At 51.8% G+C, this 27542-nt stretch overlaps 1 protein-coding gene across 2 annotated transcripts in view; it reads right to left on the reverse strand.

The window, feature by feature from the left end:
* Window positions 1-27542, reverse strand: part of LOC104324238 (rho GTPase-activating protein 39) — a 56286-nt gene that overhangs the window by 18057 nt on the left and 10687 nt on the right. The window contains exons 2-3 of one of the 2 annotated variants that reach the window (XM_069808685.1): window positions 10882-11280; window positions 253-1558 (exon numbers count right to left, since the gene is read on the reverse strand). In XM_069808685.1, coding sequence (XP_069664786.1) covers window positions 253-1558; window positions 10882-11280 — 1705 coding nt within the window. Of the gene's footprint in view, window positions 1-252; window positions 1559-10881; window positions 11298-27542 lie in introns of both variants that reach the window. The other variant, XM_069808692.1, reaches the window with a different exon arrangement.

The following is a 27542-nucleotide window of genomic DNA, read 5'->3' on the forward strand; positions in this document are numbered from 1 at the left end:
GTGCAGCGCTGAGGGCTTGCTGGACACGAGCCCCTCCACAATTCCCCCACCTCTCACGCCACAGACCTGAAATGCAGTCTCCACCTGCAAAACTGTGAAGCTTTATGACCTGTTTGCTATTCTGCAGGCACAGACGTGTTCCACCTGCAGCACATCCACTAAACCCACCCGGGAGCAGATGAGGTACTTGGCTCTGCACCACAACAGTCCAGCAAAGGCGTGCAATTTAACCCAGTGTAGATGGGGAGGTACCTGGGAGGAGTGGCGTGTAGCATCTGATGAGGCTGAACTTGTCTGGCTGGGCACGTTCTTTTCTAAAGAATCTATTTTCTCAAAAGTCCTCTTCTGCCTCACTGCATCCTGTGGAACAGCTACATTGTTGGGAAAGCTGCCCCTGCTCTCCAGGCCCTGTCTATACAGAGACCTATTACTAGCTGAGACGTCATCCCTTGAGCTCCGGCTGATGCATTTTTTCAAGTGGTCAGACTGAAATCTGACTTTGCTGCTCTCTGCTGGGATGCCACTCTCCAGACTTTCAGCATCGAGGCTGGCTTTGCTTCCCCTGCAAGCTGCTGACCTGCCCACCACAGCACGCATCTCGGCAATCAGCTTATCATTCAAAGCTGTGAGCTCACTGCTGCTGCCCACAGAGCCAGGTCTTCCTTGACCTGTCCCTTGCCTCCTTCCTTTCCTTTTTCTCAAGCTTGGAGAAGGGCCAGTTGAATAACCAGAATCCTGGTGGCTTATACTGGTTGGGTACTCTTGAGTTTGCAGGCTGTTCTGCTGACTGTGGTGGGCTTCCATGTTCTTCAGGACATTGGCTTCCAAGATCCTCCAAGACTGCTTGAAGCTGTCCTTTGAAGTAAGCTGACCAGGCAGTTTAGAGGCACCAGCTGTTGCAGCAGAAGAGTGGGAGAGTTTGGAAGACTGGTCAACATTGACCATGTGTTTTATATATTCTCTGCCAGCTGGACTGTATTCAGTGGAAGAGGGATTTCCTGCATGCTTCTTGGCAGCTTGCTGCTGTTGCATACCTGGATGCTGTAATAATTTGGTTGATTGCAGCTGCTTTTTTAAGCTATTGCTTGGTGACCTTGGTGGAGACATCCCACTCATACTGATGCTTTCAGTGTCCATATCTACTGGTGGCTCATCATAAATTGGAGACTCTAAAGATGGCTCATCATATATAGGTGCAGGGGAGGCATACTTGGGGGATGCAGGCTGGGGGGTTCCTGTCTGGCTCCTTAAAGGTGTTTGAGAAGTTGGACCATTCATCAGCACTAGGCAAAACCCACCATTCTCCATCTTTTTGATCTGCATAGACTGCTTCGTTTCTCCTGTAGGCATTTGCTTTGTGGCTCCAGGGTTCTGGGTCGTGGATTGAGGCTGAGCATATATGGCTGGTTTTGGAAGGGATTTTTGGCTGTTGGCCTCTGGAGCACTCTGCAGCTGAAGCAAACTGTTTGAAGAGCTCTGTATCTGCCTCAAACTGTTCACTTTGACCAACATGGCTGCTTTCGTACCTGGCAGAGGCTGCCAGTGGGTAGGAGTCTCCCTAAAGGAAGAAAGATACAAATACAGGGAATTATTTAAGAATTATATTAACTGAAGTATCCTCTACTTCTACCCAAATACCAGATTGTTAGTTTCAAAGTGCCTGGAATTCCCCAATCAGTTAGATCAGCTCCTCATTGTTTTTTCCTGGAGATCTCCCTTCCCAAAACAGAAACACATTGTTGTTACACACGTGATAAATTTCTGAGTCATGAACAGCAGAACAAGAAGATGAAACAAGTTCATCATACTATAACCTGGCTGGTATCAGCAGCACTGAAATAGGAAACAACCTACGCTTCCCAAGCTGCATTAGCTAGCACAGCACCCAGAATGACCAGCTGAAGAACAATAAACTATTCTGGACCACCCAAGCAGAGAGCTGGAAAATAATCCCAAGCGTCTGCCTTCGGACTGTCAAACTATGATGACGGTCCTTCCAGACCACGTTATTTTTTTGATCTAAGTTTCCAAATGCACTTTTATTTTGCAGAAGAACCTATGAGGTCTATGGGAGGTGTACCTGGGCAGATGTCCTCGGCTCACAGGATGTGTGTTATGCTCCCACACAACCCACCAAGCCTCTGTGTAGAGCATCCTCCCAGTCCGGTCCAGATGCCCTCACATCTGGTTACCTTGGCCAAACCTACTGGCCCTGCTCAGCTCTCATGGCTGCGAAATCCTTCTCTGCTGGGAGTATCCTCTGACCCATGGTGGTACTCAGGATCCACAACCCAACGTGCCCACTGCAATATCCCAGTCCCAAAGGCACATTCTGCAGTGTAATAACAATCTGCTGTCAGGCTGGAGCTATAGCCAGTCCTTATTTGTGAGCCCTGAGGAAAAGGGAACAGAAAGGCTATTAAACCAGCCTGAGCTTCCAGGTCTTCAAAGGCACCACTGTCGCCAGGAAGATCCCTTTGAACCTGGCCCCATTTTGTGCCCTCCTTCCATGTATCTGCTACCAGCCATCACTGAGTAAGATCTAAGGGCACACTGCAACAGAAGATGTTCCTGTAACACCTTCATGGCCACTTTGCTCTAGTTCAACCTTAACACTTGCTCCCCATCCCGTGCTGCTGACCTGTCCTGCACGGCCCCTGTGCTGGCAGATGGACCTACCTTCACCACATGCCCAGACCTGCCTCTGGGTGATGCTACCCCCTGCTACTGCCTTCCCCGCCAAGCCCCAAGATACCCAGACATCCTAACCCTCTTGCACTTTGCCGGGTCACAGGCCCCTCCTTCAGCACAGGTTCCCTGAGCCTGCCCTCCCCCCCATGGCTCTCTCACCAGCAGGCTGCAACTGCACACACTCTGCTCTCCGCACACCCCACCCCACTGGGACATGTCTGCCCCACAGCAGCAGCCCCACATCACTGTGGGTGCCCTATTTCACCTGCTCCCCCCCTGTGAGCTGCCCCACATCCTCTGTCCCACACCCAATATCCCACATCTGCACCCAATCACTCCTAAGGGGGTGGCATGCCCCTTCCCCATCCACTGGTTACCATATTTTTGGCAAAACTTGCTCTCCAACGGCACTGCATTGCTGTGAATCCCACCTTGGCACAGTGGCGTTGGGAGAGGAGCGGGTGAGGCCAGTGCTGCCCCGCCGTAGGCACAGCAGCTGGCTCCCAGCCAGAGCCCAAAGGTCCCCGCCACCCTCTGGCCACACCGTACTGCACCACTGCCTTTGCAGGGCCTGGCTCCTTCCCCATGACAGATATGTGACTCTGCCTCATGCAACTACCCAGATGCTGTCCCACCCTCGGGTCCCCCTTGTTCTAGGGACCTCCCCCAGCATCTCCCACTAAGGCATGAAGGGTTTTATTTTCAGGGAGCTCTTGATACTACTTCAAGATAGAGATGCCACCACTGTGAGGAAGGACTGTCCCCCAGCCACTGCCTCCTGCTCACAGCATCGCAGCCCAGGACTGACCCAAACCCTGTCCCAAGAGCGGCTGCTTGGGAAACACCAACGGATTTGGGATTGACCTCCCTCCACCTGCCCAGGTTGCCATCAAGCACAGCCCTCGCTCTCCCACTCCTGTTTTGCCATCAGTAGCTTGTCCTCTACACGCTTCTTCCCAGAGACGTGATGCCTGGAGCAGCGGGGTGACCATCAGCAGTGCCAAGCAAGGACATGGGCAGGGAACAGCCAGCAGTAATGGCAGGACGGAGGTGGCATTCACGAGGACACGCAGCCCTGCAACCCACCAGGCATCCTTCCCTGGGGGCCGCAGGGACTTCTCCTTGCACCAGTGCATCCCTCCTGCACGCGGCCAAGCCCCAATCCCAAGTAAAGGTGCTGCCGAAGACCCAGTTGTTCCTCGAAGAGCTCCTGGACTAGCAGGAAGAACTAGAGCAGTAACATTTGATAAGCTTTTAAATGAGCATTTCTGACATCCCTCCACCTACCCCTCCACTTGGCTGTACCAGCAGCTCATTTTGCGGCAGGGAAGTGGGACTGGCAAAGAGCTGCATCAAGGACAAGCAGGACAGAGCCGCTCATGGGTTCCTGACTCGGCGGGCAGGCCAGGAGCGATCAAGTGGGAGTGATTTTAACTCAACATTATGGGCAGAGCAGCATCTCATCTGGACCACCACTGTCCAACTGTTGGGTCCCAGGGGAGAAGTGCTGCAGCCCTGCAGCCCCTGAGCTGCAGGCGTGTCCCCCTGTCTTCAGAGACCCCCAGCTGTAGCAGGGCTAGAAAATAACCCTGCACTCTGCGGGAAGGCGCTGGATCCCCCATCCCATGAGCCACCTCCTGAGGTTATTCCTCTCCTTAACCTAGAACGTTGCACCTCCAGTCAGCTCCGCACATACTGGAACCCCAAGCTCAGCAAAGCCTTGGCTGACCCACCTCCGTCAGGCATGGCATGACCAGACTCGTCCCTTTGCACAGGCTCAGTTTGCGCTGGTACGGTCCAGCATTGGCAGGCAACCAGTGCCTGCTGCTCCAGCACTCACCAAACCGCTGCTGATCCGGAGCGGCAGGAACTCAGTCCGAAGCTCTGCCTCCTCCTCGCCCAGCTCTGGGCCGCAGTGAGGAGCCTCTCCCTGCCTGTACAGCAGGCAGTAGCACCACCTCCTGACCGATCAGTCGTATCAGTGCCTGTCCCAATTCGCACCCACGCGGCAGCACCGGGGACGTCCCGATCTGTCCCTGCTCGGGTGCGGGGCCGGGCATCAGAGCAGCAACACCAGCCCAGCCTCTGGAGATGGGCTCCTGCCTCAGCGTGACATTATGATTTTAGGGCCCCCCCTACATCTGTGGAAAAGAGCAAAGCCCAGATTTTGCCTTCAAGTGAGCAAAGAGGGATTTAATCCGGAAAAGAAAAGTGGGTGCTGTGCTGACGGCCTCCCCCAGATGACAGGCTGCCTACCTGTGACCTGGTGCCAGCTGGAGGGCAACGGGCGTCCCGAAGCGCAACAGTGCAACAGCTCCTCGCTGCCTCGAGTCACTTCACCAGGGCAGGAGGAAGGCATCCCATGCCTTGGCCCTGCCTGGGACGTGAGAATGGGGTGGGGCCTTGACACCTGCTTGGGTGGGACATGGCAGGGAGCGGCAGGAGCTCCGCACCAGCACAGGTCTCTCCCTGCGCCTGCTCTGCGAATACACCGAGACCGGGCAGCAGGACAGCAGCATGGGTTAGACAGATGGCCACGGCAAGGAAGGGGGCAAGGGGTTCTGCCACGAGCAGCAAGTCTCCCCGAAGCAGGTTTTTGGCGCTTACGGTCTGCACCCTGACGGGCAATACAGCCAGAGAAACGGGCTCAGCTGTCTCCGCGGACTTGCATTCCCTCCTTCAGGCTTAGGGGCAAAGCTCGTGTTGGGACCCAGCCCACCCCAGACCATTTCAGACCAGCTGCTATGAACCCCAGAGCCAGCAGAGCCCAGCGGTGCTCAGGCAGCTCTCGGGGGATGATGGCACTGAGACCTTCTGCACAACAGCCACGCAGGGCAGCCGAGCAGCCTTTGTGGGCTGCAAAGGTGCAGTCAGAGTCAGGAGATGAGCAAGGCCACCATGCCACTGCTCCTCTCTGGCTGTGATTCAGGATGCAAGGACTGGTCCAGGTACCCCAGCACTTGCCAGGGGTTCCTCAGTACCCACTGGGTATTGGTATCTCCCTGGGTTGCCCCAGTGCCCACTGTGTGCCCATGGGCACTCCTACTTCAAGGAGAGGGTAGTGCACCCAGGAGCTTTGCATTCAGGGCTGGTGTGGGACTCAGGCATGTTTCTCATGCCACAATAGTGTCCTTGCATGACTCCACCAGGATATCCAGGGAGGTCTTACAGGGCTGGAAGAGACAGGGGAGCTGTGCCACTCCAGTGGCACTGAGGGCAGAGGGAGCCAAGCTCCAGCCTGACCACAGCCACCACACTCCCCTGACCAGGAAGTTTGTAAGGGAACATGATGGAGAACTGAAATCTCTAAACATGTGCCGTATCCCACTTCACCTGTCAGTCTTATCTTGGACACTGCACAGTCTCCAGCCTCCCTGGCTGCTGGAGATCAGAGGAAAGAGGCACCACTGCAGAGAAGACAAGGCTTTTTTGAAAGGACCATTTCAACAGCTATGATCTCTTGGGGCTGCATCTGGATACAGCTTCTCTCAAACCCATCCCTAGGCTGCTGAAAAGACCAAGCAGAGGAGAACAGGGACGTCCTGACTTCCCAGCAGGGGAAAAGGTTCAGCCTTGTCCTTATGAGCAGTGAAAGCCCTGACAGAAAGCAAAGCCATCCCAATGCAGCCTCTTGGCCATGCCCTCCAGCCACCAGCAGCAGAGATCCTGCTGAGTCCTCTGAGATGGTTCCTTTGAGGAATGCTTTCAAGTAGCTCCAATATAAACACCACAACCTGGCACTGGCTTTCCCAGCCCGCACCCAGCTCCAGCAGGCCCAGCGTATCCAGCAGCTCTTCCCAGGCTCCAGAGCTCCATTGTTTGCTCTTCCCTCCCAGAAGCCTGAAGAAAAGGCCCTGCACCTCAGCTCTGCGCTCTCCAGCAGTCGTTTTCCTGGTGCTTTGACAGAGGTGAATGAACAGGGATGTTTGTATTTCAGCAGCACTGCTGCTGCTGCTGCCTCCGGTGCCCACACTGGAGGCAGGGATGGAGACCCTGTGGAGGCAACCCACCCAAACCCAGGTCTGCACAGCCCTAAGGAGAGCTCTGTGGACACATGCAAAGCGCATTGTGCTTGTGCGCCCGGCCCCAAGGCCGGTGGCATAAGAAGGAAACAAGCCTGTATTAGGAGTCCTGATGGTGTTTCTTACCCGATTATAAAGAACTTAATATTGGCATTACTTACACTGGGCATTGAGCAACTAAGCCTGTGACGAGGCAAACCAGACTTGGAAGAGGCAGAGGTACCCTCATAGCCAACTTCATGGGCTTCACATCATGCATCCCTTCTAACTCCCCTTCCAGCACACCTTCCTGGAATGGTAAGACCAAGCCCCTTCTCCCTCCCAGCCCAGGATGCTGAGCCATGGGGAAGGTGGGCAAGGAGGGGACAGGCAGCACAACCTGCTCCCCACGCAGAAGGGGCCCATGCCTCTCCTGTTCTCGGGGACAGGATGTTCCTAGGGATGGTGGATTTCTACCTGGAGGACTTTGAGATCCATTGTTATCACAAGGGGAACCTTGGAAACCCCACTCCAAAACAAGTCCCTGACCCTGGGAGAACCATGAGAAGAGGAGGAAAAGGGCTGGCCTGCACGGACAGCAGGGCTGGGGACAGCAGAGCCCACTCACAGCCCTGACTGATGGTGTGCCCAAATACTGCAGACCAGCACACAGGCTCCACTCCCAGCAAGACTGTCCTCTCTAGGTTTTGGCCCTCCACCATGACCACCCCTTTCTCACCTATGAGGCCCAAGGAGCTCCAGCAAAAGCCAGTGCAGCTGCAGCAGCTCACAAGACACTGACTTCCAAAATGCTACAGGCTGCTTTCAGGCCCAGACTGGTCTCATGGTCCCCAAGGGAACACGTCCATCCTTTGCAGAGCTTTCCAGTGTCTGAAAGGATCATTTGGCCCCCATCTTCCCTGGAGAGTCCATCTTCCTTCCTACTAGGATCCCAAGTGCTCGGGAGGCATTTGGAGCTGCAAGGCAAGTGCTGCCCGCTGTCCTTGCTCCGGCAAGGGAGCATCAGAGCTGGCACTGGGCTGGGCAGCCCTGGGAAGTGCAGCTGAAAACCGACACAGGAGCAAGAGCACGTGCACAGGCAGAACAGCTTCCCCAGGAGGCTCCGGTGATCGCAGCAGTGTCTCCCCCTCAGCAAGCAGCTACCATTTCCCCAGGAGGGTCAACCTCCCCATGCTGCCCGGGGAAGCCACGGGCCAGTGTCTAGAGAAGGCTGCTCTGAGCTGGTGTGTTTTAGAGAGCTGGTAGAGCAGCAGCAAGCAGTGGGGCAGCAAGTGAGAGGATGGGATCAGTGTGTAGAGAGAGGGAATGGGCAGCAAGTAGTGGTGGTGGTGCAGCCCTCGCCTGTCCAAGGAGCATCTCTGCTCCACCTGAGGCTGTCCAGAGCAGCAAACAGAGGGTTTGGCAGCTCCGAGACATGGCAGCTGGCACAGCAGATTTAGCAGTGCTGATAGAAGGCACAAGAGAGGAGGGGTGGGAAAAACCAGCCTGCTAAAAGAAAAAAAAAAAAACCTTAACCACAAAGTATTACTGAAAAAAGGACAAAATCCCTTCCCCCAGCTCTGTGGCATGTGCTTGCAGGAGGCCCCTGTTGGGGACTATGCTGGTCTCTTCTGGCCTCTCCATCTATCATGGGATGACAAACAGGAAGGGAAGAAAACCAAATCTTTTGTGCTGTCGTTAGAGACAAAAGCGAAACCATCTTGGACGCAGGTACCTATGAAAATGCCAAATGCTACCAGCAGCACTTGGTGTATTCACCCTCTGTTTATACAGCTATATCCCTGCCAAGGGAAGGAAGAGGACACACTTATGTTTGTCTTTGGAGAACAACACAGACTACAGAGCTGACAACCTTGGTTTGCTTTTGCTGTTACTAGACCAGACATCCCAGCAAGGGCATTAGATACCACCTGGGAACACTTGCTTTGGGCTCAGCTCTTTGCTTACCATTTTATGAGCTAGCAAAAGGCAAGAAATCTCTCCTCAGGTGTCAGACTTGGGTAGGGAAATTGTTCTCCGTGCCATAACCAGACATGCAACCCCCCCTCACAAACAGCAGTGACAGCATGTGATGGATGTGCAGGGCAACAGTACTCAGTCTCCTGCTTCCAAGAAAGCAGCTTCCACAGGCCAATACTGTCAGCTTACTGGTGTGAGGCTCTGGAAGAGCCACATGTCCAAGCAGCCTGTTAGCTCCCAAGCAAGCTGCCACTCACACGTTTTCTAGCACTTGCCCCTCAATGGAGTTTTTTTGCAGGCTCAAAGTGCCCCAAGGTTGCTACAAAAACCTGGGTTTGGGATGGAGCGAGGAAGAACCCCTTCCCATTTTCCTTCCTTGCAGGAGAAGTGGCAGTGATGCCTGAGATGCTGCCTGGCACCAGCCTAGCTGGCAAGGAAAGGTGAAGCAAACCCCTGCCCACATTGCATTGCTCCCTTTCCTCCTATACAAGGGGGCCTGCATGGGGTCCTCCCTGTCGAGAGGGCCACAGAGCTGAGGGATGGGCCAGAGCTAGCATTGCTTATCCTTCAAGGCACAGCCATTCCCCAGACTGAGGCAGAGGAGGCCACATTCCCCTCCTGAGAGCCTGAGACAGATATATTTTGGACCCCGCGGAGCTCAGACTATTTTATATCCTGTGCAAGGCTCTTGCACTTGCTCTTCTGGTAACACGTAGTTTGTCAGTACCCGTCCCAGCTGCCCCAGAGTGCTGGGCTGCAGAGGGATAAGGAGGGGAAGCCGCTCAGCTCATGGCAAATCCCACATGCCTGTGGCTCACCTGTGGTCACCAGGGCAGAACCACAGGGAAGTGGGAGCTACTGGGGTTCAGCTTAAGGTATTTCTCACTGTTCAGGTTTCTCCCAGCAGGGCAGAGATCATCCTCTGGATGGGTTTGAAGCTCAGAGGGGGTGCTCATGGGGCAGGAGGCAGTGGAAGCATTGCAGGCATCAGCAAAGCTCTGGGCTCTTTCTGGTGCACTTTATGTGCATCACCAGTGTCTCCCAGTCATGCAGATCAGAAGCGAATACCAGAGCATCTTGCAGGGGGCAGCAGACAAGGCATAAACCTCAGTTTAAGGAGCTCTAGAGCATATATTTTCCAAAATCACCATCCTACATGGTTTTTATCATCCTGGCTTTTTTCTTCTTTCCCTGCCAGCACCAGGCACACAGAGAGGCAACCTCAATCAAAGAACCAAGCTGTTAGAGAAGCCTGGCTTGCTGCATTGCCTAGAAGTGGGGACAAGGAACACTGGCATGGATGGCAGGAGTGCCAGGCTCACTCAAGCTCTGCTCTAGCCTTTGGGTGAGTCACTTCCCAGTGTGACTCAACTCCGCTCACTGCACGGCCTCCCCAGCTGTTGGTACCACATTCTCCAGGGCAGGATGATGCCCAGGCAAGGCAGGAGGGAGGCAGGGCAGCCCCAGCCAGTGCCCCAGGTGGAGGGGCCGTCCCCACAGAGACTGGGGAGGGGATGCTTTTGTGCAGCTGAAGTTGGCAAAGTTTCAATTAAAAAAAAACCCAAACCGATTGTTGTCAGACTGGTTTGAGTGTAAGAAAATCTCTTAGCCAAACAAAATAGCATCCTATTATCGTTCTTTCATTTCAGCCTTCATGTGAGCAGATAACTGTGCCCAGGAGCTCTGTCCCTGCAGCTCCACCTCCCACCCTGGCCAAAGCTGCGAGCACATGCAAGCAACCGAGCGAGTGAGGAGGGAATCAGCCAGAGCAGCCGGGCTCACCTGCACTCTGCAGCAGCCAAACCCCTTGCACGGCAGCTCAGCCATCCCAGCAAACCTCACCATGAGCGTCCGACACAGCTCTCATCACTGTGTGACACTCCTGCCCATCCCCTCTCCTCCTATTTAGCACAAAGGGCTCTAGAGCGATGATTATCTTTCGATGTGTGTTTTTATGGTGCCTCACACAAACGAGGCCTGGCCCAACCCAGCGATGTTAAAGCAGTAGCGCAATGGTGAAAGCGGACAGCTGTACCCTGGGAAAAGGAGGGTATGTGGTGGTGATCGCTGGCCTGGCAGCACTTTGCCCCAGCGCTGTACTCTCTTGGGGCAACACAGCTTCCCAGCCCATTTTCCAGGCAGCCAGTGCCTGCCTGGCAACTGAAGCCACCCATTACATATAAACAGAGAAGGCTAGAGCTCTCCCCACCTGCCAGGGTCTTTCCTCTTCTCCACAGCGCAGTCCCCCTTGCCCTTCTCCATCTCCTGCAGGAGGGCCATTTGGATGGGGGTGCTTCTGCTGTCACTGCCAATGCTGCCCCGGTGCTGCTGGCCCTGGCAGTCAGGCTGGGAGCTGCACTTCATGGCCTGGAGCTGCGCCAAGGGCACGATGTCACAGCCCTGGGGCCGGTGCCACACCGTCTGCTGCGTGATAGCATTGTAGTAGTAGAAGCGGTTGTTGTTCTGGTCGAAGAGCTCCCACCACTGCTTCTGGTCCGACTGGCGCACCTTCAGGTTGGGAGGGGGCTCCCAGCCACACTCACCGGTGGTCAGGTTGACGTACATCCGCTCCTGGGAGCGGGGCTCGATGATCTCCACCCAGTCTGAGCTGCAGGGACATGAGAACTGCGTTAGTCTGGGCCAAAGGCTTGAGGTAAATGGGTTGTCCGAGAGTCCTACAGAACTGCTGCCTCTGGGCCAGGCAGCCCTGCTGCAGATCAAAGCATTGCTTGGGGCCATTCAGCAGTCTAACAAGCTCAGGGGAAGATGAGGGGAAGGGTTTGAGACTGAGACAGGGCTGAGCCAAATCAGCAGCTCCCTGGCACAGGGAAGGGGAGGTCACCCCCTAAGGCCAGCTCCAATGTCAGCTCATGCCACTCACCAGCCCAGGACAAATGGTATGGGGCAGGTGAGCATTATCTGCTGATGCTCTGATAACTCACATCAAGGCTGGGGACGGCCAGCGCCTGGCGAGATGTACAGGGGAACTTGCTCTGGAGAACGGGGAGGATCTGCTCCTTTTGGGAGCTGCACCCTATTGTTAATGACACCTCGGGAGACAAAACCCCTGGCTCCTGACAACGTGGGCAGACTGCCCATGCGAGTGCCTGCCTGCAGGGCTCACATGCTGTGGGGCGGGAGGGGACCTCTGGGCCACCCAGTCCCTGCTTGAAGCCACACTTGCTTGCCCAAAAGATAAATGTGGGGAGCGACTGGTGGATGAGACCATCTCCATTGCAAGCTCTTCCCCTCTTCCCTTGGCTGATGGACAAAACCCTTGATGGCCCTTTGGGCGTAAGGTGACTCAAAGGACAGGCACGGCCTGCTGCTGATCTGTAACCCCCCTGAGACCCAGAGCAGCCCCTCCATCCCCAGGGTCCCTTGCCAGCACCCACATTGGCCCAGAGAGACAGCAACGTGGGCAGTGCTGTACGGTTGGTTTTCAGGCAGATCAGCGTGATGGTTTTGTGGCAACAGAGGTATTGGGCTGCGCAGTCCTCACACATGGCACGTCAGCCTTTAACACTGACCCACCTACCCCAAAAAGCTGGCCTGGGTGAGAACACAGGAGCTCAGCAAAGCCAACACCTCCACAATGCTGTACCCAAAACCATTTTGGCTAGCCCAGGTAAACAGAACAACGGGGTGCAAACCCCAGCAAGGTCTCCTCCCACACGGGAGAGATGCTGCCACTAAAGTGATCCTGCCCCTGGCAGCACACTTGAGTGTGCAGCTGGAAACAGAGAGAAAACCTACACACGCCCCCAGCTCCTCCTCGTACCTCCCCCCCCGCCCCCCCCCCCCCCCCGAGTCCTGGCCCGCCACCCTCCTCCTCCACCCTGTGTCAGTTGAGGCTGCAGAAAGGATGCCCTATTTAACCCAACTTATTTTTGTTATTAATAAAAGCCATATGAAGAGGATGGGTCCAGGGCCACCCTTGAAACCTGCTCCTGCCCAGTGCCTTGGGGGCTCACACTAGTCTCTGGCTGCTCCCCTGAGGGCACGGCAACAGGAGTCATTCCCAGAGGAGCATCAGGAGAAGACATCCCATTGCATCCCTCTTGCACACCCTCCGCTGCTGGCCTGCGGTTTCTCAGAGGTGTCTGGGTTGACAGTGGCAGCCCTGCAGTGTCTGAAATGGCAGCCCAGGCTCCTGGTGCTCAGCCCTGCTGGCACAGTCGTAGGAGAGAAGGTGTTTGCTGGCAGGGCAGCACAGCCCTAAGCTCTGCCCCAGCTTTCTGGGGAAGGTCAGTGTGTCCCCTCCCACTGGGCAAGTCTGGGAGGGCATTTAATTGCACATCACACCTCCCTGCTAGGAAAACCGGAGGTGTATTCAATAATGAGCAGTCTGGCATGCACCCCTAAAAAGCAGGCTGTTCCTCAGGTCTTTAAGAATACAAAATTGATAGGTACAATGTCATTTCAACCCAAAATAAACCCAACCTGCCTCTGAAAAGGTGCAATTCTCCCCACCACAACACCTACCATGCAATGCTGACCTCCATGCAGCTTCATGGAAGGCCAACGTTCAGACATGCTGTTTGGAGAAGCTGATCCAGGTGAAAGACACCTTTTTTGTGGCATAGGTCTGTTTTCAGCCAGATCAGCTCACCCAGACCAGGCTATCACCACCCACAACCATTCATACTGGTCCAACAAGCAGCTGGGAGCAGAGCACACTGCCTTTCCCCACAGCATCAATTCCTGCTGAGCTCCCACTATTGCCAGAGCAGGACAGGGCACTGCCAAGAATGTACCTGTGAGGGGATCCCACTTGGCAAACCCTGTGTCCAGAAAACATCTGGTTTGTTGTTTGGTATTTTTTGGTCAAAACTACATCAGTTCCACTATTTAAGGTGCAACACATCCCATGCCATGGCTCAGGGTGGGAATCACAGAGCCAGCCCAGTTATTTCCATGCAGTTGCAACGTCAAACCATAGGCACAGGAACAAGTCAGCAAGTCACTGCCATCATCAAGGGCATTGTTAACTGCAAAGTGGTGTCATCCATAAACAGGGCATGAAAAGGGGAAAACAAGGGCAGCAGCAGAGCCCAGCAGTGCTGGGAGAAGAACGAGATGAGCATGTCCATGGAGACAGCAGCAAAGTAGTGCAGGTAGGACAAGGAACTGGCAAAGAGGGTCCGAGGGACAGCTCAGAGAGGACATAAGATGAGCAGTGACCTCTGAGAGCACCATAACTCTTCACAACAAGGACAGGCAGTCAATAGGAAAAGGAGCACAGGGAACTGAAAAGGAGACTTAGACCGAGGTGGCACGCTGGCAGCTTCAGGTGGGGAGAGGCTGCTGCCAGTGCTGGAAGGTGGGGGGCTTCACCCAAAGGTGGAGAGCATGGCACACTGCCCTGGGGAGGGAAAGGGCAGGGAAGGAAGAAAGCAGGCATTGGAAGCGCTGGAAGATGAAAGCAGGCATGGCAGGACCCCCTCCTCTGAAAGCAACACAGAAACGCACACACAGACAAGCTTGGGAGAGAGACAGGAGGTAGTTATGGAGTATTTGCTTGGCAAGGGAAAAAAACCCCAAACCCTGCAAGACCTAGCTGAGTGATCAACCTTTTCAATGTTGAAGAGCACGCTGGTTTTGATCTGTTTTGCCAGCAACTGGATTAGCAAAGCTCTGAAACACCAATCGCTCTACCAGGGCTGTTGCTCCTTGGGAGAGAGAAGAGGTCAGCTATTTTCTGTTAAGTGCAAGCTATTGAAAATAACAAATTCTTCTCATGGCACTTGGCCATGACCGAGCGTGTGTTACTAACTATAGTCTTCCGTTTTAACAAGCTTACATTTATCTTTGCGTGCAAAGACATGTAAATGGATGACTTGGGTTGGTGACCTCTTTGCTCCTCTGAAAATTGAGGGGTTGAGGATGACCAAGGTGGAGTTTAACCAGGGAAAAAAATCTGCACAGAACACATTGAAATACCAAAGAGTTTGGTATAAACACATTTATAAGTAAAGAAAGAAAAGGAAAGGCAAGGAGCACATTCCTGGAGCAGGGCCAGTCCAGGGCTGCCACACAAGCCTTGAACATAACATCAGGAACTCTGGAAAGATGTGATAAACCCAGGATTGCAGAGACATAAGGCCTTAACTTGGACACAAAAAAAATTAATTCCAACCCCCCTTCACAGGGTTAAAGAAGTTTCCTGGGAATGGTTTGAATAATGTTTTTCCCCACCCTCTCAGCTCCAAGTGCTGGGTGATGCAGCAGCTATAGAGCACATGCCCACTCCCACCAGCATGGCAGCACCGAGTCACAGTCACACCAGCAGGATTACTGCAGTGGTTTCAGTCTGTCTCATCTCTTGGGACTCAACATCCCCAGGCACAGAACTTCCCTGCAGGCCCAGTCTGCAAACCCAGACCGAACCCCCACCGCAGCCCGAGTGTGGGGACATGCAGCCCACCAGCATCACGGCAGCACTGGGGGACTAATCCGGTCACCAGAGCCCACAACACGGAGGAATTTCAACAAAATCCCCACATGATTCCAAAAACAAACCCACATTCCCAGTGTGCATCCTCCCACATTGTTGGAGAGATTTCAGGAGTTTCCTCTGTGTCCTGAGCAAATACACTAATACTTTCCACGCCTCATAGGTCATAAATAGGCCACAGTTCCAGCCACTTGCCCTGAGCAACCTGAGCCCCATCTGACCACAAGGGCACTTGCGTCGGGCACACTGAATTTTGGAGGGGTGGCAGGGCCATGGAGGGGCAGGCAGGGGACTCGGTCCCCAAGCTGTGAGGTGCCATGTGGGGGGACGGTGCACCAGGCATGCAAAAAACCAGGAGGAAGCATAGGGCTTTTTGTGCACAATTGCATGTCACACAGGCAGACAGGTTTGTTCCCACCTGAAGGCTTAGCCCTTATAGGCCAGCAGCTTGTTTTCTATGAAGCGTTATACAGACAGAGCAGGTAAGAGGCCAAGCTGCTGCGCTCTGTTCTGCCAGCCTCTGGGACAGAGGTGATGGACATTTGCAAACTTTGCTCCTCCAAAAACAGCTTGGGTCCCTCCTGGCTGCCACTCCTGCTTGGCAAAGCCTGGGAATTAACAACAAAAACAATAATTTTTTTTAAAAGTGTACTTCGGCCTGAAAGAGCATCCTGCTAGCATCACCTCATTACATCTTCTCACAAAGAATACAAATGTTAGGCTGAGGTCCAGGAAAGAATAAAATTGTTTTAACTAAAGAGAAGGGAAAAGGACTAGAAATGGAAGGGACCAGATACAAGAGAAAAGTCACTTGCAGGAAGAGCTGAGAAACCCCAAGAAGTCAAACAGCCACTACTCCACAGGAGAGCTGGTTTTCTTACCACCATCACCCAAGTGGGCAGCATCCTGGGCAGCCAAGCCTAGGACACAAGTTCTTTGCAAGGCCATCCAAAGACAAGAATAGTAGAGAGATGTTTTCTCAGCTGGAGCTGCCAGCTTGAGACCAGTGCGATGCAACCACTCAGCCCTCCACATGAAGCCTTCTCTCCACTCATTAACTGTGCACACTGCTCAGCACCAACTCAAGGAAGCATTCACCTGCAAAGGGCGAGGGAGCCCCAAGGAAAGCCACAGGAAACCCCTGGCTCAGGGAGCTTCACACTAGGCTGTGAGCAAACCCCTCTGCGTGGCTGCAAAGAGAGCTCTTATGGCTTGCTCCCCCATTTCACTTGCATGTTCTGTAATTTTTGGACTTCTGTGCTCCAAGCCAAGATCCCACCTCCTTCCCCCACTTCCCTTCTTCGGGATGAGCTCTGCAGAGAGCTGGGGCAGTACCAAGTCCTTCTTGGTCAAACATGACTCCATACTAAGTGGGATTTCTGAAGACTAATGCCCTCAAAGGAAGCCTGCAGCATGGTCAAAGGTGGCACCAACACAAAGAAAAGCAACTGGGAAATTAAACTCTTCCTCCAGGAAACAGGAGTCTGAATTCAGCTGGTGTATTGTCTCATATTTAGTATCACAGAAGGATGGCTATGCTCAGAGGGCAAGGGACCCTCCTGGACAGCAGGAGGCTGAAGAACTAGAGAGGCTATAGGCCAACATGACCTTTGAGTGTTGATGTTTCCCTTTACATCATCTCCACACCTTGCAGGGACAAGGTGTTGCTACCACACCGTGCACAGGGCAGTCACCTTGCTGTGTCCTTGCACGAAGAGCTGCAGTTCTTTGCCTGTGGCTCCAAGCCAGGGCTGCTGAAGCCTCTGTGAAGCCCCAGGAGGTCGTGGGGCCCCAGGACCAGCCAGATCCCATCATCAGAGGTCATCTAACTAAGGATGTATCAATGCTGAGACTAAGTGCCTATGAAGTCGTCCTCCGTGAAGATGAGGAATGAAGAGTTTGGCCATCAGACACACACAGAGATTGAAGTACAACTCTCAGAGACCAGTCACACTGTGACACCGGCTAGAGGTGGGGACGCATGGATGGAGTCCAGGGCTCCTCACTGCAGCAAGCAGCTGGGATGATAGGGACGGGCATCTGAAATGATCTGTCCTGCATAGACAGGGAGTTCAGAGCCTCCTTCAAGCACCCCAACATCAGCATAGCTTTTTTTTTTTTTTAAAAGAGGATCATGCTTGCCCCTTCACCTTCTGCATAATGGGCAAAGCCAGCACAGCACCCCAGCACACTGGATGGGTTATCAGAGTCCCCTAGAAAAACCAAAAAAACCCAAAAAACCAACTTTGCTCAGTGCAAATGCTGAACAATAAAGTGCAACACCCACGTGGCTCCAAGTTGCTCAGATTTGCACATCAAAGCCAGGACAAGGCTGTAAAACTCATCTATATCCTGGTGCTGAAGAGGGCCTTCAAAAAGGTCTCTAGCACGAGCTCCTTGCAGAGATGCTCCATCAGCTGACTCAGTCAATTTATTCACTGCCTTCTCTCAGCCAACTACAGAAAAGCTGTAATTTAGATCTTGGGGGGGGGGGGGGGGGGCGGGCAGCAAGTAACCAAAACAACCCTCTTCCCCTCCTATACATATATCTGAACTTCTTTTGAATACGCATGCATCCTTCTAACAAAAATTATAGAGAAACTAAAATAAATACAATGTCAGCCTGTTCCTAAAACTCTCCTGCTTCTGAAAATAAGCATTATGCAAACAAACCAACCTCTGCTTCACAGGAGACAGACCAGACTGTGAAAATATAGAACAAATGGCTGCAATTGCTCAAAGCCTGAGCACATATACTCAGCTCCAGCAAAAGCAGAACAGGGGCAGCCCTCTGAAAGCAGAGCCCAGCCCAGCAACACATTACAGAGAGGAGAACAGAGTCCAGCACCATGACTTGGGTGGGTTGGAGGTAAGACCTTTTCCAGGCTCTCTCCTATCATGCAAAGCATCTCATTGCTTTGGTGTTTTTAATTAAAAAAAACCAACAAAACACAAACCAACAAAAAAAACCAACCCACCAACCAGACAAAGCCCCAAGCCTTCTGCTAACTGGTATTTCCAAAGATAGAGATGTCAGATGACAAACTTAGTGGTCTTTTGGTTGCTCAGACTCTGCTGGTTCTTGCTTCTTCCCGAGCTGTTCCCAAACTTTCCGTCAGCCCTTGTGCCAGCACTGCTGGCTCCAATCTTGCCGCTGCAAGCCTCCCGATTCACCCTGGCTCCAGAGTAGAACTGACAGCAATGGGGCAGCTCATCCCATAGGAGCTGGTCAGGGCAGCACCAAAATTAACAGCAGATTCCTCCAAGATCTTGTCTCACAGTGAAAGTAAGAAAAAATGGACTTTCAGGACACAGCTAAGATTTCCTGGGGTCTCCACAAGAGGACCTGGCAGGGTAGAGGGCAATCCTCCCCAAGAGAGGACAGACACCATGCCAAGTGCTATGCCATGCACTACAAAGATAATCAACTTAAAATGAAGGCCAGAAGAGCCCCAAAGGCATAAGCTCCTACAGCCTGACACCAGCACCTGCACCTTGTGCAGGATGGATGCACAGGCATCTCAAGAGCACTGTTATCTCCAGTGGGAGAAGGGAGGGCACCACAGAAACTCCCACCACACCAACCTTCATGATCTCCATCATTCACTCTGTGCTGAGCACTGCCCACGAGGACTTGCGCAGCCCCACCGGCAGCACCAGGCTCATACTGATCCAGACCCCGTAATCACTCCCAGGTAAGCCTTGGAGTCACGCAGAGAGCACCCCATGGGGATGGGAAGACAGAAGGACTTGGAAGTGTTGCTTGCCCCCACATCATCCTCCATCCCTCCTCCACAGGACAGGGTTTCTGTGACAGAAGGAAGAGCAAGGGGCAGGAAACATCTGTGTTTTCATGGCTTTGGGACAGAGCATAAAGCACCTGCTGGATGGGCACTAACAGAGCAGGAAGAGTTCAGGTACCAGAGATGTGGGCACAGTCACCAGGGGATTGCACAGACCAACACTAAGGAAATTGCACCTGAGGGCACAAGGAGAAGTGAAATCCACTCCCATTAAAAAAAATCTTGACAATGCAGACCAGGCATAGCTCTGCCTGTGCCTGCACAGCTGGGGTAAGCACAGGCTCTTGCCGCAGCTCCTGTTGGAGGCGCAGAGCAGAGCTGGCTGCTGTGCCTGGGGAAAGGACCTGCTGCTCCCTTGAAGGCCAAGGGCCTCTTGCTTCTCTCTGTCCCCAAATTGTTAGTGAGGGTGAACACGTCTGACTGCATTACGGTTAGAGACCAGCTGTGGCCGCTGCAGCCTGGGCAGAAGGTAAAAGATGCAAGATGTCAAAAAGCATTCAGTGTCAAAAAAGTTACAGGCACTTCCCTCTGCTCTTTGTAAGGGTCCCCAAGCTGGCCAAGGACACAGATGTGGCTGGACAGCCTCTCCTGCGTATCTGTCCCAGCCAACCCAGGGTTTTTACATGACTGGAGGACAAAATCCCTTGTAGAGTTTGAGCCCCAGGCCACAACAGAGCAGTGAGCCAGTTTCCTTGGGCTACAGCATCTGCCTGGACAACCCATCCAGTGCTCCAGCTGCTGCCATGGCATCCCCTGGATCTCTCCTGCCACCATGGCAGGAGTTTTTTTGCACGTCAGAGCTCAGCACAAACCCCCAATCCTTAAACAGCCTCCCGAAAGCTCTGCTTTGCCCCAGACACAGCGGCACCTCCTAAGCTCAGCAAAGGCTTCAGCAGAGTCGTTCTTCCTTTTAAGGGCTGAATATCTGAGAGAGTTTCAGAAGAAAAAAAAAAAAAGTACTGGCAGTTTTCATCCCCTCTCTCACCTTCCGAAATGTGCTGCATGGATCCATAGCCCCATCCAAATCCCAGCTACTGGAGGGGGTGCAGCTGCAGGGGAGGCTCAGCGCCAGCCAGACAGTCCCTGCCCAGGGGGCACAGGGTACTCTGGAGGGGAGCTGAGGCCTGGCGCAGCTCAGTACTGTCCTCCCTCCTGCACAGCCACAGGCTGCATCAATCCCAGGACACATGGTCAGGTCTGATGCCATCAGACTCAGAGCAATACAGCGGCACCGCACTCTGACAGTGACTGCATCCCACCTCAACACACTCATAACCAGACTTTGTCTTCAACAAGCAGGATTTACATGGGAAAACCTCAATTTTAGCAATGTCCTAGAGAGTAAATACTTCACGGCTGCTTAGGTGAAGGAATTACAGGACAACCTGTGAGTTCAGCAACAACTGACCACCATGGCTGGGACATATCCTGCCCTCCCTCCATCCCCTGGTGCTGCCCCACCAAGGCAACCCAAGACCAGCCCCAGGGCAGCAGCCTGACACGTTCCCATCACCCCCAGAGGTGATGCCCCCAGTTTCAGGGAGGATTTGTACAGGCACATGCTGTGAGCACAGCTTGATGAACATCATTGTGGCCATCCTACCTGTACATGACCCTACCGAAGGGGCAGCTGCTACTTACGTGAGGCCATCGCCAGCTGCACCACCCAGATCCTTTTGGGCATGAAAATCTCTGCAGTGAGGTATCCAAGTTCACACATCTGCTTTCTCCTTATGTCTTCTTGGGACACACCAAGCTAAGACAGATGCTTCCAGCCAGAGCAGAGCCGGGCTTTACCCACCTCCAGGAGCATGTGCTGGCACGGAGTCATACAGGATCTGCCCAAGATGGGACCCAAAGCACCTCAGAGCCTCCCAGCATGAATGTGACCCTAAAATAAGGCCTGAGTTGTTCCTGTTTTCATCAGGGGATGGACACACAGCAAGAGAAAGGGACAGACCAGAACCTGCGCATGAGTCTCCTGCCTTCCTGATGACCCCAACACCATAGGGTTATCCTCTGCTGAAACCCTGGTCAGTGACCAGAAAGCTTGACATGGCTTGTTTCTGTTTCCACAGACCCCTAAGTCCCCCACAACTCTTGCCAGCTGCTGAACAGAAATAAATCAGACCTAAGCAGGGCGACATTTCCCAAAGCTGACAAGGCTGCTCCCAGGGCCAAGAGCATCATGCTGATATGGCTGCAGGAACAAGATGCACCTGCCAAAAGGATGAAGGGCAAAAGCCCAGAACTCTGGAGAATCAGCACATGCCAAGTCCTCTCCCTGTGCCAAAGCAAGTAATGTCACACAGATAATATCCCTGCTATTTCAAAGACACAGCAGCACCCACTGCCCTCTCTGTCAGTCTAGGAATTACTGACAAAGGTCCTGATTTATCTAGCTTGCTGCCCAGCTGCTTCAGGACTGAGATTTACTCTTCATGGCCTCCTATTTCACTGCTACCAATTTCAGGGATTCCTCCCAGTATTCCCATGAAGCCCCTGCAGCCAGGGAACCCGCAGCTGCTGCCTTGGCCAGCCAATGCCAAGGAGAACACCCCAGGAACAGGAGGCTTCACAGTCAGAAGCTGTTCTGGAAAAGCTGCCCCACCACATAAACCCAGCAACTGCTCCACCACCCCAGCAGCAGCCCACATCACTCACACTGCACAAAGAACACAACTCTGCAGCATTAACTCTGCAGCCAACTGATTTTCATCTTTTCTGTGCACGGACAAGATCATCCTGGGCTTAGTGAAACCATGCAAGGCATTGCATGGCCACAAACACACTGCAGTGCTACAGGGCGTACCATTTCCCCCATACAGGAGGGGAAAAGAAGAACAATTTTTGTACCATCTTCATTGAAGGGAAGAGAGCGCCCATTGCAGCCAGGACAGAGCAAAGCAAACAGCCAAGTGCCAGAGGCTTGCTTACACCAGGCACAGAGATATTCCTTTGCTACGCAAGGAAACACTGAGTAACAAGGAGAAAACATTTACAGAGGTTTCTGAATGATGTTGGTGAGTGAAGACTGGGAAGACAGGAAAAGAAAAGAAACCTACAAAACCAGAAAAGGCAAACCCATCAGCTGGTACCTCAGGACCAAGTAGCTGCCTTAGCAACAGCATGCCGGCACAGGGACTGAAAGGACCTCTTGAGGCACCCACCTCAGGTCTAAAATAACCCCACCAGACCATAAAAAACCCACCACAACTTCAGCTTTTCTAAAGGAGGCACAGGAGCCAGCAGTGGTGGGGGGTAAGAGCAGACCAAGGTTGCAATTACAGGGTAGAGCACCTGCAAGGCAAGGCCATACACAAACAGCCTGGTGTCACCGAGAGTGCCAGCTGTTGACTCCCTACAAACAGCCAGATTGCAGAGCATAAGGTTTTCAAACACCAGTCTGCAAAGCTACATATCTGAAGCAGCAACATTCCTAAATGCATGGCATTAGCAAAATAATAGCCCTCTGTCTCTCTTCGTTTAAAGGGCTGCCAGTCATTTATTAGCTGAAACACAGAGTCCCTTGAAAACTCATGCGCAGCACAGATGTGGTTTGCAAGGGACTGGGTTATTTCTCAGCTAGTGGAGCCCACAAGACACTGGTGGCTAAAAGTATAAAACAAAGATAACAGTGTTTCATCACAACTTTTCTAGGCTGTTTCATTCTTCTGCTAATCTCTCTGGCTGCAGCTGTCTCTGCCAACTCTGTTGAAAAAACTAAGCAGGAACAAATGCAGAGAACCTCTTGAAAGTATTAGCTGTCCAAGCTTGTTAACCGTGACTCAAGTTAACCACTACAATGCCGGGATGGCAGCAGAATTTGGCAGCGAGTCAGAGGCAATAGGAAACACAGAGCCCGCAAACGAGTAACTCTCCCCTGCTCCCTGAGCTGCCATCAGGAAACTCATCCCAACAGGACTCCATGCTGAGGAGCTGCTTAGGAGTCGTCATTTTTCCCAGCCCAAAACACACTAATTTCTTCTGGCAAGGGAAGAGAGGCAGTAAATAAATTGCTGAAAACCTCAGCCAGAGAGTTCATAAACCCTTCATAAAACAATAAGCAAAACCCCCTCATTTCCATGAGAAATTAATTTCTTATATTTGTTTTGCCTGCATGAATCGCCGAATGAAAATCACGTCGGACATGACACAGTAAGGATGCTGCGGAGCCAATGAACTGGACCGCACAGCATCAGTCCCCTCCTGCAGCTTCCCCCTCCCACACACTTGCCTCATGGAGCAGCGCACAGTTCCCTGCTCCATGCACACCTCAAGCTCTGAAAAGCTCACCTATCGATGTGTGAATTAGCAGTTTGGGATGAAAAAACACAGCCTGTGTTTGATTTTTTCGATTGCTTTTAATTCTGATGTAATAAGCCATGAAAAAAGCTTCCTCTGAAAAGAAAGGTGTGTCAAGTGTTGCCCTGAACTGACATTCTTTTCCCAATGGTCTCCAAAACGTTACAGTGTGGGTAAGAGTCACATCCTGTGAGCTGTATTTCAACCTCTGCTTTGTGTACTATACACGCACATCTGTAAGATTAGCGGTGACTACAGTAACATCTTCGAACACCAAATAAACAAAAATACTAGTTATGTATAGTTCTGGTGCTTTGTCATTAACAAGATCTGGCTTTAATTAATGAGAAGCAAAGACTGAGTCTCTCAACCTTGCCTTAAAACACAGTCGTGGCCTTTTTAAAACTGAACATCTCTGCAATCCTGCATGTCGGAACAAAGCGTGATAAGTTAAAGCCCCAAATCTGCCTTTCCTCTCACCATGTCATAGAAACAAAGGTGGGATTAACCTTCCCGAGAATCAGCAAGAAGGCAGTTACTGGTGAATAACTGTCAGTCACCAAAGGCTCTCAAAAAAGGTCTCAGTTTCTTGGAGATGTCCAGCAGAAAAACCACAGAAAAACCAGCTGGGCTGCATGAGCCGGTACCACCCCAGCCAGGCTTACCTGGCTGAACTCCTGCATTGCATGTGCTGCCTCCCCAGGGAGGGTACACACTGCCATCCCCCATGGCTGGGGCAGTGTGCGCCACGATCCACATGCACAGTGATGGGCTCTGAGTAAATGAGGTAAGAAATCCTGAGCACTGAAATTCAGGAATGAGGTTGGGGGTAACAAGTGTTTCTGCAGAAGTATCAGCTGGTGTTTGGCAGCACTGCAGGAAGGGAAGAGGAGGTTGTGAACGGCAAAGAGGGGAGCAGACAACAGAATGAAAAAGTCACACCACCACTGTGGTCTGGTATCACATTAACTATTAAGTGAGCATCAGGTCATCCCATCTCAGAGGAGTCCTGGCTTCTAACTGCTGGAAGTAGAATAAGTGCCTCTGTTTTTTTTTCTCTCTCTCTCTTTTTTTTTTTTTAAAATCAGTGGCAAATACTATGTACTGGAGGCAGATGAGGACCATCTAGGTGGGCATCAAATATAAAGGGAAGTTGAGTATGGTCCAGATCTTTGCCCCAATCCATCGGCTATGCTGTAAAAGAAGGATGGAGAGAGCACTGCCAGCTTTGATGTCTTTCTGAATTTGCCCCTTTTCTGCTGCCTTCCTTGCCACTGCTGAAAGTGAAAAGCTCAGTTTTGGACTGAACACAAGCTAATAAATGCTTGAGGTTTTGGTGAGAGAAAACAAAAGGGACTTGTTTTGGGCACCAAATCAAAAAGTAAATTGTTCTCACACTCTGTTCACTGTTACCATGTATAGCAATTACTGCTACGGCAACAGATATTTTCAAGATCCAGCCAAGATCTTCCAGGGCTGCAGCATAACTTCTGATACTTGCTCATTGTGGTGCTGTTAATAACTGTGTTTTCCCCCCGTCATAGCCAGGAAGTTTCTTCTTCCTCATGTACCAAGTGCAAGGGATAAGCTCATTTTAAATCAATTGTGGGGAGAAGTGACACTGGGGATTTCCTGGAATTTTTTTTGTTTTGTTCTGGAGATCCTGTCTAGCACTGCCAGCTCTGCAGCCACCTTCTGAGCTGAGCTGTCTCTCTTGTGCTATTTATAACAAAGCCCAGTCTGAATTATTTTTTTTTCTCCTCCCCTTAAACCAGGACAAACAGATGACACATATTTACTCTTTCAGCTATGCACAGAAGCTTAAGTGTTTATTTCAGGCTGACTTGGTCAAGGGGAGAACTTGCTGCCAATTAAACATGATCTGGGCCAGGCTCTGGTCTGCAAAATTTCTTTACTTATCTCTTGGTCATTTAAGCAAGATAACCGCTGTGTATTCAAATTTTCTGTTCAGCTATTCTTGTCAGTAGTTGAATTTAGCCACATTTAAAACCCCCAAGTGCACATCCACCTTTTCGCAGCTGCATTAGCACGCCCATATGAATCTCCTTCGAGTTGGAAGAGTGTCAGAAATACCATCAGCAGGTCTTTTGGCACCTGCTGAGGAGCTGTGGAAAAGGTGGGACTTGGGCTTGTGCTTGGGTGGTTCCTCTCGAGCCTGAGCATCTGTGATGCACTGCAGTGGATGAGGACAAGGGTCATGATCTGTCCCCAGCTCTGGTTCTTGTTGTACACAAGTCACAATCGTGCAGTCGTCCAGTTTCATCTCTCTAGAGGAACAAGTTGTTTTGCCAGGCCAATCTCCTGTCCCCCAGGGAGTTGGTTTTTCTTTTGCAGAATTGTAGCAATTAACTGTAAAAGCCTCCCTGCCTCCTTTCCTCACCACCTGGAGAGTTAAAAGGAAGAGTCTCTATGAGCACTCTGGTTTTCCTTATTTTCTGGCACTCAAGTCTTGCAGCTTCTTCCTATGTCACTGTCTTTGAGATCACCCTTTCCCAGATCTCCCCGACCTGCTGGACTGACAGCCTACCATCAACTGAGAGAAAAAGATTTAGTGAAAACACGGAATCTTTTATCCTACCAACCTCCTTGGGGATGCTGAAGAAATGAGCATATGACCTGCAAAAGGTTAGTCCGCGGCAAGAAACAATTCAATTGTGTCTACAGGGAGTGACTGCATCCTTCTTTTATTGCTGTTCTACCTGTTTCTCGGGATGGAGGGTCTGTTGAACGTAGTACCACTGGAGGCACTGCCAAGTGCTCCTGCATCGCATGTGCTGCCTCCCCAGCCACACACTTGTATTATGGATGCTAAAGGCACATCCCTGGCTGTTCTTCCTAGCATCTGTTTCAGACTGACTGCCCATAAGTTTACCCAAATGCTTTTTGAACCTGCTGATACCTTTTGCATCCACAACCCCCCAGGACAATGAATTCAGAAGTTCATCACACATTGCGTAAAATAAAAGTACTTCCTTCCACCTACTTTAAACCAATCTCCTATAGGTTTCATCAAGTGCCCCTGGTTCTAGTGCCACAAGACCTGGTAGAGAAAATTGAACTTAATCAGTACCTTCATGATTTTGTATACCTTCATCATATGCTGCGCCAGACTTCTACTCCAAACCAAGAAGCTGCAAATTTTCTTCTCTCTCCTAAGGCAGCTGCTCTGTCCCTCAGTGATTTTAATTGTCTTCTCTGCAGCCTCTCCAACACCACTGTCAAGATGCAGAAGCCAGAACTACATGCAGCCCCCAAGATATGCACCAGCATGTTATAGAGGGTCAAAACGATGCCCTCTGCTTTGTTACTACCTCCCTTGCTGATGGTGACCACAATTTATTGGCTTTTTTGGCTAACATTGCACACTAAGCTGATGATTCAGAGAACTGCTGATGATGACTCTGAGCTCCTTCCTGAGCTGTAACCACCAGTTCCAAGTTCAGCATCGTACAGGCCCAGTATAGATAACCTTCCCCTACAGGTACCCCACGTTTTCCTACACTGATGTTCATCTGCCACTTATTTGCCCACTTGCTCAGTTCTGCGAGGTCCTTCTGGATTTCCTCACCTTCAGTGAGGTATTCAACAATCACCCAAAGGAATTGAGGATCCTCTGTAAACCTGGGAACTTCACTGCACCTCTCCATGCCTGAGGTCACCCATAGAATGAAAACCAGACCCAGGACCAGTCTCTGGGGTCTTACTGCTGATGCTTATCCATGCTGAAAAATGACCATTAAGGCCTACCCTTTGCATCCTCTGCTTTCACCAGCTCTCGGTCCATAACAAGACATTTCCTCCATGCCCATGGTGACTTAGTTTCTTAAAAGCTTTCAATGGAGAACCTTGTCAAAGGCTGTTTGAAAACCCACATATGTGAAGTCTATTCATCCTGCTACCACATGCTCACCAAGCTCCAGCAGGTCAATGAGGCAGGGCTTGCCTTTATGTTAGCTCTTTTAACTCTTTTCAAAGAAGCTGTGTTTGGCCATGCCTTCAGTGATCTTCTTCTTCGCTGCAGAAGCCCAGGAACAGAGGTCAGACCCACCAGTCCGTGGTCCTCAGGATCCTGTCTACAGCCTTTCCCTAACAGTGTGCCTGGCACAGGTATTGAGCCCCCTGATGTGTACCTCCCTGATTTCGCCAAGATCCCCCTCTTTTAAAAAGTGCCATCACATTTGCCACCATCAATTTCTGTGATACTAAGGGCACTTTCAGCAACGGGATACGCACAGATGTATCTCGGCAATTTCAGATTTAAGATCCTATGGCACCTGAGTAAAG

Source organism: Haliaeetus albicilla, chromosome 2, assembly GCF_947461875.1.
Source record: "Haliaeetus albicilla chromosome 2, bHalAlb1.1, whole genome shotgun sequence".
NCBI lineage: Eukaryota > Metazoa > Chordata > Aves > Accipitriformes > Accipitridae > Haliaeetus > Haliaeetus albicilla.